This window comes from Ammospiza nelsoni, chromosome 25, assembly GCF_027579445.1.
Source record: "Ammospiza nelsoni isolate bAmmNel1 chromosome 25, bAmmNel1.pri, whole genome shotgun sequence".
NCBI classification, from domain to species: Eukaryota; Metazoa; Chordata; class Aves; order Passeriformes; family Passerellidae; genus Ammospiza; species Ammospiza nelsoni.
In genome coordinates, this window is record NC_080657.1 from 2,911,101 (window position 1) to 2,927,193 (window position 16,093).

At 44.6% G+C, this 16,093-nt stretch overlaps 1 protein-coding gene across 5 annotated transcripts; it reads right to left on the minus strand.

Annotated features, from left to right (window-relative positions):
* Positions 1 to 343: 343 nt before the first annotated feature.
* On the minus strand, positions 344 to 15,249 carry SFPQ (splicing factor proline and glutamine rich). Of its 5 annotated transcripts, XR_009420002.1 has the most exons (13): positions 14,532 to 15,249; positions 13,957 to 14,145; positions 13,561 to 13,862; positions 13,356 to 13,451; positions 11,864 to 12,060; positions 11,466 to 11,550; positions 11,058 to 11,175; positions 10,792 to 10,840; positions 10,590 to 10,711; positions 1,630 to 1,674; positions 1,279 to 1,353; positions 723 to 792; positions 344 to 422 (listed from the first exon to the last, which is right to left on the minus strand). XR_009420002.1 is itself a non-coding variant. In XM_059488866.1 (11 exons), exons 1-10 carry the CDS (start codon positions 15,153 to 15,155, stop codon positions 1,654 to 1,656), a joined length of 1,803 nt encoding a protein of 600 aa, XP_059344849.1. In that variant the 5' UTR covers positions 15,156 to 15,249; the 3' UTR covers positions 344 to 1,353; positions 1,630 to 1,653. The 5 variants fall into 5 exon arrangements, 2 of the variants coding, with proteins under 2 accessions (XP_059344849.1, XP_059344848.1); XR_009420000.1 differs by lacking the exon at positions 723 to 792; XR_009420001.1 differs by having other exon boundaries at positions 344 to 792.
* Between the last annotated feature and the right edge of the window lie 844 nt (positions 15,250 to 16,093).

Genomic DNA, 16,093 nt, shown 5'->3' on the forward strand with positions numbered 1-16,093 from the left:
ACAGTGTATGTGCACAGTGCAGCTGCCAAAGCACCAAGTGAAGCAATGTGAACCACTGCAATTTGTGCTGCAACAGCTAAACCCAGCCCTGCTCTGGCTTCTAGAGAATTAACTCTTGGCATCTCAGGCTTAATTACTACAGTTAACACCAAGAAAGCTCTTAAAAACCAACCAGGCACAGGTAAACATGTGGAATTCCACAATACAAACTATGTAACACACAAAAAGGGAGTAAGGAATGAGTGAAATGTCCAGATTTTTGTGTTTCTCAGACCCAGCCATACCACCCCACACTGACAGACTGCTTATTCACTGAATACCCTCTGGAATAAAACAGAAGTAATTTATAAAAATATTTAAATATTTTATTTTTAAGAGCTGTATGTTCCTGGTTCCTCTTCATTGCACTCAGACTTCTTTTTCTGCAAGTGCAAAGCACATAATTAGAGAGATTGTGAAAGAAAGACAACAACAGCAGAAACTACATGACATGGAATCACCATTCAGAATCACAGGCCATGTGCCTGCCAAATATTCTCAAGTATTCTCATCAGATTTTAGATTAAATGAACAGAATTCATGTATTTTTAAGACCAGCTATGGCTTTGTGTGTTTTCCTACCCCACAGCAAGGAGCAGCAGTGACAAACCACAGAGGATTCAATAGGAATTCACCCACTGAATCCCACTGGCTTCACACCTTACAGGTCTGTTGTTACTCACCTGTGACTCCAGAGTTAAGGTACTCAGCATGTTGCTCCTCAAACAAGATTTTAAATATCTGAAGTTTCCCCTTGTAGTTTAGTGGCAAATTAGAGGGAAAATGTCATTAATTCCAGCTCTGCAAGTTGGTTTATTTTCCTGAATTGCTATTTGCTTCACTCCTGTACATGCTGATTTATACACCAGGTTATTTTTTTAATTCATTGTTAAAGTATTTCAGCAAATAGCTTTTTAACAAGGTTTAGTTGAATTAACATCTGAGAAGCAGCTGCTCTATTCTCCTTTTCCCATGCTGACAATCACCAACTGCAGCCTGAGTGCAGGAATGGTCATTTCTTGTTTGACCACCTGCTGCACACAAAGGACAGAATTTATTTGCTGCTGCAGGGCTGAAAAGCTTTAGACAATCATTACATTTTGGCTCTACAAAAGCAAGATGCAGAAACTTCTATATAAACTGAGATTAATCACACGTTTCAGGCAGGAATTACATAAACCAGCACAGGGTGATGGGCTAGCAAGCCCTCACAGCAGTGTAAGAACAACAACTACTTACTTGTCCACCTGTTCCCTTGGTCCCTCCACACACCACTGGGCACCGTGCTGGATGTGCTCATGTTCAACTCCTCAACTGGAAAAACATTCCCAAGTTATTACACCCCCAAGTGATTTTGAAATCTTTTGTACAAACCCACGTCTAGAAAGGTATTTTTAGTTGCTGCTGTCAAGATATCAAGCCCAGGTAGAGTCAGGGTGCTCAAGCCCACAGTGTGACAGCAGGGACTGTGTTCTACCCTACACATTTAATGTATCCATTTTTCAGTGATCCCCAATTCAAAGGTACTCAGTGACTGAACACCAAGTGTCCAGAAACCTTTATTATTTAATCCAAAAAAGCAATACTTACTTCCAATGGATGAGCACTCTGGTGTCACTCAGCTTTCATCTTCACCTAAAGGATAACAACTGAAGTTATTAGAGTCATACACAACAAATTGTGACCATTTCAAAACTAACTTAAAAATAAGGTTTTAACATACATGGACTGATTAGTTATGAGGGGGAACTTATCAATTACTCCAAACTATTACGTGGAAGAATAAGGGGCAGAAATAGGCTAACCTAAACACTCATCAAGAGCTGAAGGAATATGCAGGCAGTTGCCTGAAGAACTGCACCCTGAGCACAAACCATAACCCCAGTGTGAGCACAGTGAGGTTTGACTGCAGCCAGAGGTATACTATCCCTTATGTGAAGGCTTTAATTTCATCAGCTACTCCAACTCGGTGACCCTACTTGTCTCCTGTAGCAATGCCCTCTCTCTTCCCCTTCCTGAGGCAGTGCAGTGGACCTGGCCTCTTGGAGCTCTTGTGTTCTACAGTAGAACAAGTGCTTCAGAAGCCAGAGGCAGACACTACAGGTTGGCACTGTCACTGCTTTTATCCTCAGCAGGTTCTTCCCTCCTCAAGGCCTCCTTTTACTATAGCTGAGGGCAGCCTGCAATGGTGAGAGCTGGGGATGTGGAGCAAGGCTCTGCACAGCTCCAGTGGGGAGGCAGATCCCAGCATGGGCACAGCATGATCTGACCAGGCAGGGACAACTTCAGGCTTTAGTCTCCAACCCACCACCCACTGGGTTTCCTCACAGCCCTCGGGAGCAGGAGAGTTATGCACGTTTTGTTTTCTCTGCCATAGCAACAAACACCATGCATAAGGGATACTATATCTTTGTGCATCCTTTGAACACTGCAAATTCCCTGCTAGCCACACTCCTCCCAGCCCTCCCCAGTTAGCTCTTCAGTACTGGTGTTCAGAAGCAACATTTATAGAGATGGGGTGTTCACAGACCACTGCGGGATTGCACAGCCAAGTCCTAACGTGTCAATCATTACCTAGCAGCAATGACACAGCTGGGAGAAGGCCAATCCTCCCTTTTTTCCTTTTCCAGGCAGCAGCTATTTAACAGCCCCACTAGCTGGTATGGAGAGTGTGAAAAAATCTGAAGCTAATTAGCTGATTCCAAAACTTGCTGGTAGTGGAAGAAGCCAAGTGATTCCCCAGAGCAGCATACTTGGATGCATCCTTCCCAACATGCTCAGCCTCATTGAACATAATGGAACAGAACACTGGCCTTCCTGATCATGTCACTGCAGCTGGCAATGATTAACAGAGACATGCAACCCCATTACTGCTCCAGTCCTAAAACTACTCACAGGCCTCAGTGTTTAGCTATGGGGAGAACTGCAAGCAAATCAACACTTTGTATGCTTAATGTTACAATAAAGCCCCATCCACGCTGTGCTGTGCTCTCCTGCCAGCAGCAGGCTCTGCTCGGAGGGCCTAGCAGTACGCAGATGTATTCTGACACCACACTTCTGAGCTTCAGGTAAGCTTTTGAGAAAAAGTGTGTTTCACACACAGATAAAACCAAGATGAAACACAATGCAAGCACTTGAATGTCATTTCTTGTACCCACTTGTTACAGACTGACTTAGAGCAGACATGACTAAGTTTGCTACCACACCAAGTTTCATTACTGCAGCCAGAGCTGGTTTGAGCCCCATGGTTTTACTCACAAATTGCTTGCTCCAAGAGTGTCAAAAACCTGCTTAGTTCAAGTACGTAGAATGAGGCAGATGTGCCAATAACCCCTCCATGACATTCCTGCAGGTCAAGTATCCAGAGCACAATGGAAAAACTTAAGTCAGATGTTGAGCAATGGTTTAAGATCACTAACTCAGTTTTGCTACCTGACAGCACAGTGGCTGCCAGCAGGTTTGCTACTGGATCCCAGTCCCAGGTAAGGATAAGCCATCACAAAATGGATTCAAGTCACAGGTAAAGGTAAACCATCATAAAAAGCCAAACTGACTTTGTGACAAGGTGTCACTGTGTGACCAGCTGGCGTGGGCTACACTCACTGTGGTGTAACCAAAGACCTGTTGTCATTAACTCATGGTGCACCTGCTACTTCAAGGGTTCAATGGAACATGGAAAGGTGGCTACAGCAGAGGGCAAGGTTGTCCAGCAGATCCCTGTTCACCAGCAAGAGTCCTGCCTGGAAAGTAACAAAGAAGGGTCCAGAAGTGACAATAATACCAGAAACAAGTATGCAAAGCAGAACTTTGCAGAACAAGGGAAAACACATTACAGCACCTGTGAAATAAACTGAGTATCAGACAAGAGCCAGAGCATTCGTTGGAACAAGGGACCTTGAAATTGAGGTTCAAGAGCTAATGCAAAAGAGCTGGAGATCAGCATGTCTGGATGTCTAGCAACGTAAGCATGTTAATCCTGGAACACTGTAGTCAGGAGTTCTAGTAATGAAGAGTTTAGAATTACATCCCAAGACTGATGAAAAATGAAATTGTGCATTGCACTATCAAGATGACTCTATGAGGTAGAAGTACAGAATCTCATCACTGTCAATTAAAGCAGAGGAATATATCAGGCTTGTCAATCAAAGTTTAAAATAAAGACTACTGCAATGTCCAATAAGCTCTATGAAACTCACAGGGATATTCAATCAAGCACTCATTTATGTCCTCAAAAATATTCTGGATCAGTCTCAGAACTGCTTGCACCACCAGTAGCTTGAGGTGACTCTCACATAGCACACACGAGGCAAGAGCAGCGGTTACTGACACATTCCCACCAAGCCAAGACTCTACACATGGATGAGCTGCAGATGGGCCACTTCATCACTACAGAGAATTTAAACGTGTTCTTTTCCAGGCACTGAGAGCACCTTGTCAACTACTGAACTGAGTTTAAGATCACATTCCCTCTTCCCCACAGTGTTCATTTAAGAATATCTTCATTACATCGGAACTAAGAAAAATCCACCCAAGCCAAGTTGTAAGTACAGAGGAATCGGGTCTGGAAATGCTCAGCTAAGAACCACAGTAAGTTATTTCTTGTCTCTGAACAAGACAAAAGCTTCCAACCGAAAACCACACAGCTTTGATGCAAGCTCAGCATACAGGTATGGAGTGCTGCACTGTAATTCCACAGTCAGAAGTGTGATGTCAGAATACCCACAGGATAAGATTACATAGAAAGTCACCAAGTTATATGATATTGCTTGTTACCTACCTGGACGCAGTCGGCAATGAGAATCTTGGAGCAAGCAGGAATACTACATCCGGGTCCTAATGTCCATTGCCATTTGTGGTACTACGTTCCTCACAGTTATGAACTGCAGAAATGCTGGCTAAGTGCAGTTATGTAGCAGGCCACTAGTTTAAAGTGTAAATTGCAGTCTCAAACTCCAGCAAGAACTTGCTGCCACAGTAAATGGTTGCCAAGGAGAAGCCAAGAATTTGTCTACCACAAAAATACCACAAAATCTCAAAAGCATTTTCAATTTCTCATCAGCTGTATAAATGATTAGTGTATCTACGCCAGAAGGTAAGATTATTCTGTATTCATTTCTGAGAAAGTGTGAAGACATATGTGTAACGATACCAGTTTCTACTTGCTGCAGTTTTTAGAGCTCTGAGTGTCAAAATGGGCTCAATTTTGATAAAACAAGCTAAATTGCAACAGCCAATGTCCTCCAAGTCCAGTACAAAAATGTTACGTGATCCAGACCATCCAAAAACAGGTCTGACCAGCAAAGCACTTTTCTGAATGATTTTAGAAGATTCAATTATATAAATCTGAGTTTATGAAAGAAGTCCAAAACCTCATAGGAATAGATCAAAGGAATGTCACTTTCTCGCCTCCCACATTTAGTAACTTTTATCAGATTTTAAAGTTGACATGTTTGCCAGCTTTTAAGACACCATCTTTAAAAGGTCTTGAAAAGAAGTTGGCTAGTTCATCATATGCCTGTTTAGTACATGCAACTCAAAGCAGAACTTGTTTTAGAAATTCTGCTTATGCAGCTACAACAAAGCCAGATTTAACCAAACTTTCAGATCTTTTGAAAACTGCCAAATCTTTCAAATATATTTACTAATCATGGTTTTGCAGCTCAGCTATTTTAATACCTAGCAACGGTAGCTTACATACAAAACAGGGGTACCCAAAGAAAAGCTCTGTAAGGTACAAAGACAGCAGCATCCTTCACTCTTCCAAGTTACAGAACTATAAAAGAACATACTTTAGGATATGCACCAGCATCTCTTTTAATAAAGAATGACATGTAATCTGAAAAATAAACTGAAAAAATTAATTTAATGTTCATGTTTAGAATTCCCCACCTCGGACACCTTCACCTTTTGAGGGTGTCCCATGAACACCCTCCAGAAAAGATATTGTTTAAAACCACTTCAATAATGCAAATTGCATCCATACTGCTCATTTGTAAACTACCCAATACAAGTAACTTCCAAATACTTGGTCTGCAGTTTAGGAACTGCCAATTTGGAATTTCCTCCTCATTGTTGTAGCATGTTACCAACCCCCAAACTTTTCTGGGTAAACAGAAAGCATTCACCAAACAAGCTGAATCACTCTTTAGTGAGCTTCGTGTTCCACGTCAGTGTTACCTGTATCAGCATTTCCCAACTTGCTATTCTGTCATTCAAGGGGTAACAGTACTTCAAGAGGGATCAGATATCTGTACCCTAAAATCCTGCAATCTGAAACTTAAGGTTTTAACCACAGGGAAAATTTAGCAGAAAATTTAGAATTAGCCAATGCTCAGCACGAGGAATGGAAGGATATTGGGAAGATTAAAGCTATTCACAGAACTCCAGTGGTTGGGGATCATGTGATGGTACAGCCAAGCTAAGTTTACCTACTTTGTGCCAAGCAGGTTGATGTATCCTGCATTAACACTGAGGTATTTGACACTGGGAAGTCAAGTTCCCAGTTTACCTGGTACATTGTAATAACAAGCAAAGCAACTACCTTACCAATGAGTCCAGAATGCTTTCAAATTCTTCTGGGGCTTAATAAAATGAACAGCAAACTAACGAATTCATCAGATCTTCTACAAAAAGAACCTTAAAGGGAGTTTATTTGCACTGTGTAGTAGTAACTCTTAAAACTCCAGATTCAGATACTACTTTTGAAGCATTATCTCCAAACATCAATAATAAAAAAGCGATAACCATCATGCAAGCAAGCTGATTGCTGTATTTTACATACAGGATTTTCGGATTTGCCCACCAGCTACACAATTTAAGAATAGTTCCTGCAGTCCCCATAATACAAATGATTGTATTCTGAACTAGGCAAATTAGTCCACTGTTAGCATGAGGACATAAGCAAATTAACCTTAATCACTCGAGTAACACTTCTGGTCTTTTTGCCAAGCAATTTCAGGCAGGTGTACAATATGGAGCAAGGCCAGATCCTGTAATCTCAAGACAGCTTAAGAGCATATAAATATCACATTAACAATCCTTTAGTGAGGAAGTCAGCCAATACAAGGCATTCTATGAATTTATTTAAAAATAACCATTGCTAGTCTTCTGCTTAAAGTCTTTGAAAGATTCCAAGCAGTAACTGCCAGGGTGGTAAGTGCTACCATCCCACCACCCATAGCTAAAATATGGAATTCATTACTGCACTGCTTGCATTGAAGCTTTAAATAATGTATCTTACAGCATTTCTAAGATTTCCATTTGCTTCCTTGTTGCAGCACAATTACTGCTCAAAAAATCTGCACCTACTGCAAAGTTCAGCTACAATTTAACCCAATCTTTGGCTAGAGAGGCACTGTGGGAAGAGATCTCTCTTCACTGTAGTTCCACACCCTGGTCTAGGTTCAACCTCAGCTCGAGGCTCTCAGGTTTACTGTGGCAGGTGTGGTATTTGGCCTCATTTGTTTAACCACGACTGGCAAGAAGAGTTACTACATTTAGTTTTCTATTTATTTTAAGCACAGTAAAAAAAAAGGTTGGTACACTTTGGGAATTCAGTGGCACAAGGTACACTGCCATCAAGTTAGGGACGTTATACATCAAAAAAAACAGCTAAATTTGATTTTGAAACACTGCATTACATAATTAAATTGTACTCGCCCAAACAGACCACTTACAAATATTAGGTCAGTAAGTTTCTAACATCCATAAAAACGTAGCTTTCTTACTAAAATGCAAGAATTAAGAAGTCGGTGTCTAAACAAGACAGACAAAAACAAACTGGAATGAAACTACAGGTCACATCTAAAATCGGGGCTTTTTGTTTGGGGTTTCATATTCTTCTCTCCCTCTACCATATCCTGCTGGTGTTCCAGGCCCCATTCCTCTAGGACCCTGGCCACCCACGGGCCCCGCACCTCCCTGCCCAAAGCGTTCAGGACGCTATTGGAACAGAATGAACAGTTCATTATAAGTAGTTGATGTCCATGTGTGTTAAGTATATATTTTTAGAAGGTTCCGTAGTCAAGGTTCGTCGATACAATCACCATTGAGCCGATCCACAGGTACCGGGAACATAGAAAGGAAAAAAGGGTAATTTAAAAATTAGTTTATTGTAATACATGCCTTGAGGTATGTTCCCACTTGATGCATTCTCATACATCTGTTACAAAGAACAGATCCTCCCTGCAGTGCTAGAAATGTAAGCATTAGTGCAGATGTGAATTAACAACTTTTCCAAATGAGCTCTAGCAAAACTTTCAACCAAGTTAATGCAAATAGCTTGTGAACTTCTCACCTTTAGTGCAGTAAAAGCTCAGATTACATCACTGTCATTTCCAAATAAGCCTAATGAGAGAATGCAGCTCCAGTTGGCTGAAGCAGGAGCTGACATTCATCAAATGTAACAGAATGCCTACTCACCAGGACTGGCATGTGCTGTCTAGAGACCATGTGCTTTTCAAGATGGGGTTAAGACTACGGTCTGCTGACTAAACTGCAGAGGCCTTTGGCAGTACCAAAACTCATTGTGAGCACTACTGCATTGCAAGAAGAAAAAAAAAATGTGAAAAAAGCTACTGACCAGTGCTTTACCTAACCAACGCAACTGCTCGAGCACAGACTGGCACTTGTTCAAACCCAACGTACTCCGGAGCTGCTGGTGCTGCATCAGATGCAAAACGTGTTCCAAGCACTCAGTGTTTCCAGTTAGAGCTATGCACAGAGGGTTGTGTGCATCCAGGCAGTATCTCCCTTCCCACCCCACCTTCACCACAAGCTCTTGGAAAATTCACAGCTTCACAGCAATTGAAAAGGTTTCACACCAAGGTGTACCAGCTAAGTTACTCTGCAATAAAGCAGAGACTTCAGGTCTATTTACTAGTACCTCTAGTTGCATGTACTTTGTTCAGTTACTGTATTACTGGGTGTGATCAGCATTCAACCTACAGAAGTTACACATTATGAGGTGAAAGAGAGCTTTAAATTTTCATTTCAACCAAGGTTCCCACTACTGAGTCACAGAACAATGGTAGGTGGTTTGTTACAAAAAGTATCTGCAACTGAAATTGCACACTTCAGAGCTCCTGACTTCTGAAAGTCAGCATCAATCCTTCCAAGAAAGGAGTTTCACAAATATTACTTAGGTTATTTCTGCCTAATTCATGGCAGCTTCAGCTCATCTCCAGCTCTGTTTAAAGGTATCAGCCCAGGAACTGTGACCACACTGTGTGGCAGAGATCCCCAACCTAAGAAACTCCAGGCAGTTAATGCACCTCACTGTCACATCTTTTGACCAGATCACATCTCAGGGATTACACAAGTTCAACATGCACCTGTTACAATGGTTTTCAGGAGAAAAATGTACATAGTATCCACCACACACTGCCTAACTGCTCACAGGAAGCTCAGGAACTGCTCATGTATCAGTAGGTTATTGAGGTACCTTAAGGCCAACAGCACTGTCTACTGAATCAATGATGCTCTGGGAAGTTACCATTCCAAAGATATGTTCCCCAAAAAGATAAAACAGAAGGTATCTGACAAGCTACCATGGTAGCTCAGCTCATTAAGCCAGAGGCCTAAACCCACCCAAAAATCATTAGTTCAGCTTGTGCTGCAGGTGTACACCCTTTCAGGAGGGTGAAAGCACACTGCTATCGCCACCTAAGCCAACAGATTCCCATCTTGCCCATTAAACACTTCTGTCATCTGCATCCATGGTGCTTCAGTGTAGGAACACCAAACAGGCTCCAAGCCCAGCCACACATGTAGTGTGCCAGAAATTAGTACAGTTTGGAATCATACCTCTGAACAGGAGATATGCTGCAGTTTAACAGGCTCTACCTTTGTGTCATGCCCAACACAGGAAAACAGACCGGGCTAGCATTCCTTTGGGAGACAGGAACCACAAATGGCTACAGTCCAGGATAGCTGGAACATGCCTGAAGCTAAAAACCAGCATTTCTGCTCTTCTACAGCAACATCAGCACAGACTAAGGGATATGCTGTGTACCATTGATAATTTAAGATTATCTGCTGCTGGGAAAGACCTGAGCGCAGATTTTGGACTGAACAGCACACCCAGACCAACAAGCATCCAGCCTACCTAGGCTTGGAAGGGCCAAAACAGTGTTACACATTGGGAAGGAGAACAAAAAAATCTCTCTTGTCCATCAATACAGAACATCAAATTACTAAAAAACTACCACATGAAGTATTTTGATGAAATTTGTCAGATTCTCTAGAATTCGTAAAAAATCCTTCCAAGCCTAACAGTGACGCAGAATTTCCAAAGTCCAATGACGTCAGTTAATTGCAAATATGCTCAAGAGCACATTTGAATCCACTTACAACAATTTCTGAGTGTGTAAGCTACCATAAAGGTTATCAGCTACTCTAGGGCTACACACTGCCACGTTGTCCTGTGTTAAACACCTGACAAGAGAGTCAGCAGTTAACAGTGACATTTCCACAACCATCCGAACACTGGAGAACTCATTCCCAACCATAACTCCCTTGTGCTAAGCTAAAGCCACCACAGGATACGTTACCATGTCACTTCCCATCATAGAACCACTCATGGCTGCTTGGCCAACTCCTGGATTAGCTTCATAACCTATGCCGCCACCACCTCCCAGAGGTGGAAATTTCTGGGCTGCTGAAGCATAAGGATCTAAGAGAGAGAAATATATAATCACATTCTTGCAATTTCTAAGTTAGCAACACAAAGTAATTACTTAAAAGGTTCTTTACCTCCCATGTTCATTGTGGCAGCACCACCCATCCTCATGTCTCGCTCCCTCTGCATAGAAGAAACAACTTTTAACTTGGATAATCAACCACCAAAACCCAAACTTTTCAGGAGACAAAATACAGATAAGGCAAATACTGCCACTGCCCATACACACACACAGTGCAATCACCAACCCAAAGGAAGCAAAACACAGCCATGTTAAAAATATATCTACAAAACTCCTGAGCATGGTAACATGACCCAAACCCACCACCATGTCACTTACTGGATCCATGTAACCCATTCTACTATAATTCTCTTCCCTCTGTCTTCTCATCTGCTCTTCCATCTCCCGCTGACGGATCATCATCTCCTCCTCCCGCCGGCGGCGCTCCTCCTCCTGCCTGGTCACCAGAAAGCAATGTTAAACCCCAGGAATGATGCACATTGAACACACACTAACATCAACTCCTCCAACAATATAAAGGCACTGAAAGATTAAACTTCAGAACAAAAATATACTCTATGATGCCAAAATATTTAAGGAGAAACTTACACAGTAGTTCAATTTCGCAAACACAAACTGAAGCAGCAATGGTGTTTCTTGAAAAATAAAAACTTTCACATGTAAGTAATTGAAAAAAGAAAAAGGTCAATCTAATTTTTAATAAAATCCCATGAAAGCCAAACTAACCTCAGCTGAATTTCCTTGCGTTTCTGCATTTCCTGATTATGAAGTTCTTCCATCCGCCTCAGCTCCTCCTGGCGCCTCATGAGGTCTGCAGGAATGAAGCCTGTGAGCAGCTTTTCCACACAATGTCCCACTTTAACTACATCTGAATTACATCTGCACTGGGGCAGAGAAGTACATTCCAGTGTCACTGCTCTTACCAATACACCACTGAAAGTACATTCCAGTGTCACTGCTCTTACCAATACACCACAGAAATTTAAAAAAACTGCCAGTTCCTCTTTAACTCTGAAATTCTCAAGTTCATAGCCAAAAGCATGAATTTCCTCAATAAACCATTAAAGAACCATATACTTAAGCCAGCATTTAAAGCAAAAAAAAAATAATTCAGAAGCCATTACCTTGACGCAGGAGGTTTGCCTGATGCTCATGATAAGCATCTTCCATCTCACTTTCAAGTTTGTCCTTGGCATCTTTCATATTTTTTGCCACTTGCTCTCTCTGCTGCTTTTCCATTTCATCTAAAGATTTCCACCTTTGAGAATATTCAAATTCAAAACTGCCAGGCTGAGCAAAACGGGGAGGAGTCTCTCTTTCCCTGCAGAAAGGAAGATACTCAGAGTGGGCAATCCTGGAAATTCAAGGTCAGTACAAGATCATGACCAAAATAACTGAATTATCAGGGAACATCAAGGACACCCTGAGAACACCTGACAAGCACAGGAGAACTGGCTCTGATGGAACTGCTGCATTTTATATACAGACAACAGCACTGAATATAAATAATTATCACAGCACATGTGGAGATTCCTGCACTATCACATCCAAGAAAATCTTCAGAGTGTTACTGCTTGTTTGCCTCATTTTTAACTGTCTTTAGACATTTCACTGCTGACAACTGCAGGTGGAAAATGTTCAAAAAAGACAGGCCTTTGCCCAAGCAGGCACAATCAAGGTGGAGTTTTCCAGTGCCAAAGCACTCTGTGTCAAAGGCAAATAACAGCCTTCGCTTTCAGGGAAATAATTATAGAAGTGCCTGAGGGCCAACAGGTTGTTTTGTCATATAAATAAACTCCAATTTAAAATTCGGTAATTTATGGAACAAAATTACCAAGTTCAAAAGCTTTCCATGCATTACCAGTATGAATTAGTATTTCAATACTTGGAACATTGTATTAATCCACATTGTTCTCAAAGCTGCCTCTAAACCACTTAAAAATTTTGATCAAAGCAAGGAATTTTGAGCTCTTTCTAAGCCAAGCAAGACTGACTGGATCTCCCTCCCTGCACTCCCTTTTGTGATCTGAGAAAATATAAAATTCCTACAACAGGTTTAATATACAGATTCTAACACAAAACTGCCGTTTCAGAAAAGATTTCTCTTAACTCTTTAATACTCCTCTAGACTCTTTGTTCCTTTATGCCAGTAGTCAGCTCATAAGGCAAATCCACATGCAACAAGTTTATACAAATCAGGGAATGAGTTAAAATTTCACTTTGCTTCTCATTTCAAACCACGAATGTAAATTTTTCAAGTTCCCCATGGGATCATCAACCCAAGACATGCCTTAAGGGAGATCTCAGCTTTTAACAATAGCATGAAACAGTTCAAGTCTGATTTTTCAAGTTTCTACATATACCAAAACCATGTGTCAAGCTGCTATTTCTTTGTACTACAATGTAGAAAACTGCTTGTGTAACACTTCGTGAATACACTAAACAAATCATTGTTACTTTAAACTATGAATAAACAAAAAAATAAAACCAAGAACTGGCAATACAACTGAAAATCTAAAGCCTGTTTCTGAAAAATTTGCCATATTCTTTAGTGCCAGGGACAATACCACTTAAAACATCATTAATGCCCGCTTTATATCAAAAAATAGTGCCTACTTTTGATACATCGGATTCTTCTGAGCAAGCTTTTCTGGAAGACCATCTTCATCATCCAGCTGTTCCAATGGTTCCACAATAACTGGCCTGGGAGTGCTGAACAGAAAATACCCGTTTTACTCCTCTAAAAGCCCTTATTCTGAACAACTAGAATCCTACAGTCTTTATTCAGCTTAAAACTAAAAGTTCCTGACAAAGTACTTACGTTGTCAACAAAAACACGCCCTCAGTACACCGTTCAAACGCTTTCCTTGCAGCTGGCTTTGATGCAAACTCAACAATGCCTTTTCCTGTTGATCTACCTCGATCATCTACAATCACAACAGCTCTTTCCACCGGACCGAACTGGGAAAAAGCCTCCTCGAGCAACTCGTTGGACACGTAGGGCGAGAGGTTCCGCACCGACAGGGCAGCGGCGTGAGTGGCAAAGCGAACGCGGAGCTGCCGGCCCCTCATGGGGGTATCGTCCAACTCTGCCTTTGCGATTTCTGCAAGAGCTCGAGATTCCTGGGGGAAGTGCAAAACCCAGCCTTAGAAAACTAACTTGTACATCACCACACCGCGAGAACGAAACGGATGAACACACAACACGAATGCCTACCAATTTAATGAATCCAAAGCCTTTGCCCTTGTTGATAAAAACCTCTCCCGGCTCCCCGTATTTGGCAAACAGTCTTTTAAAGTCTTCATCTGTGATATCAGCAGGCAAATTCCCAACAAACAACCGGCAGCGCTGTGTGTACGTCTTCTCCCCGGGCCGCCTCAGCAGAGAGAGGTTCGCTTTAAAGCCCTACAAAGAATCAGACCAAGCTATCACTGAGTGCTACACACAGAATTGCGGGGAATCCTGAGGACCCCGGATAACCCAAACCGCAACGCCGGGACCGCCCGGGCGCTGCGAGGGGATCCAAACCGCAGCCCCGTGGCACCGCGAAGAGACCCAAACCGCAGCCGCGGCACCGCCGGGGGCACCGCGAAGGAACCCAAGCCGCAGCTCCGGGCAAGGCGACGGAACGCAAACCGCAGTCCCGGGGCCGCCCCGACACCGGGGACCGCTCGCATCCCGCTGAGGCGCCGCCGCCTCTGCCCCGCTCCTCCCCTCAAGATGGCGGCGCGGGCGCGCGGAGCCGCCGCCATCTTGTGCCTGAGGGAGGTGTGGAGGGGGCCGTGACTCACCTCGTCCGACAGCTTCTCGCTCCTATCTCCCGAGCCCTGCTGAGACCCGAGGCTCTGCTGGCCCTGGTGCTGCTGCCCGCGGCCCCGCGGCTCCCCGCCCGGCCCGCCGCGGTGCCCCGGGCCGCCCTTGTGCGGCCCCTGCTGCGGGCCGCCCGGCCCCTTGGGGCCGCCGCCGGGAGACTGTCCTTGTCCTTTCTTAGGGCCGCCGGCCGGTGTGGGGCTGGGGCTGGGCTTGGATTGCGGCTGTGCACCGGCAGGAGACGAGGAAGGAGCCGAAACTGGCGGCTGCTGCTGTGGCTGCTGCCCCGCGGGAAGCGCAGAGGATGGAGGCGCTCCCGCCTGGCTGCCGGTGGGTCCCGCCGTGGTGGCGGAGGCTGAGGAGGATGAAGAAGGCGGAGCAGAGGTGGACGTGGGCGGCTTCGGCGGTTCGGGCTTCGGGCCTCCTCCCGGCGGACCTCCCGGGCCTTGCGGGCCGCCCGCCATCGGGCCGCGGTTCTGTCCCATGCCCATGCCGGGCGGCGGCGAGCGGAAATCGTGGTTGGGACCGCCGCGTCCTCCACCGCCGCCACGCCGGTGAAACCCGCCGCCACCCCCGCCACGGCTACGGAAGCGATCCCGCGACATGGTGTAGCGGAGGGAGGAGGCGGAGATGAGAAGAGAGCTCCGGCCGCGGCGGCTGCTACTGCTCAGCGCCCGCTGCGCAAAATGGCGGTGAGCTGGACGGCCTCGCCGCCGCCTTTGTCCGCCCCTAATATAGTACGCCCGCCCCCGGAAGCCCCCCTCCTCCTCACCAGCCAACCACCGACAGCAGCGGCGGTGACTGACAAGCAAAGTGACCAATAGCGTGTCGCAACTCCGCTAACTCTTTGATCTCATTGGTAACGAGCCTGCCCTCTGTCCATTGGCGCGTTTGACCGCCGACGTTGGCACGGGCCGGTCCGTTAACCCCCCGCGTGCTGATTGGGCAGTTTGAGCGGCGGGCGGCGCAGTCACGGCGCGAGTGCGCCTCGTGATTGGCTGGCTCGGCTGTCAGTCAGGCGAAGGCGCGGGTCGGGCCCGGCTGCGCGGCGCCTCAGGGCGCACTCAACCCTGGCTGCGGCTGGAAAAATGTCAAATAAACGTAGTTTCAATTCCAGTTCGCTGCTCTGAAACCCAATCTGAGATAGTAAATATCCGATTTATGCATTCAAGAGTGGTAGTGGAACCCCGGCGCCAGCATAGGGAGTCACGTTCAGTGTTTTGTGTGAAAAGTCGGGCAGGGAAGCACCCAAAATGAGCCTGATTTGGGAACAGCGATCCGCAGTTACTTTCCAGACGCCCCAGGAAAGCAGGACAGAGCTTGGTGCGAACAAAAAGTGACGCCAGCTCCTCAAAATGTCCACGGTGCATTGTGAGGTGAAAAATAAAGCAGCTGTAGCAAGACCGTGGTGGTTACAGTCCCGACATTCCATGTTCCATTACAGAAAACAGACCAAAAACACATTCCAACTCTTTAAAGTGTGCCTGCTTTCAGCAGTGCCATTTTTATACCTTCCCTTCAGCAGTGTTTCCGTCCATCCCCC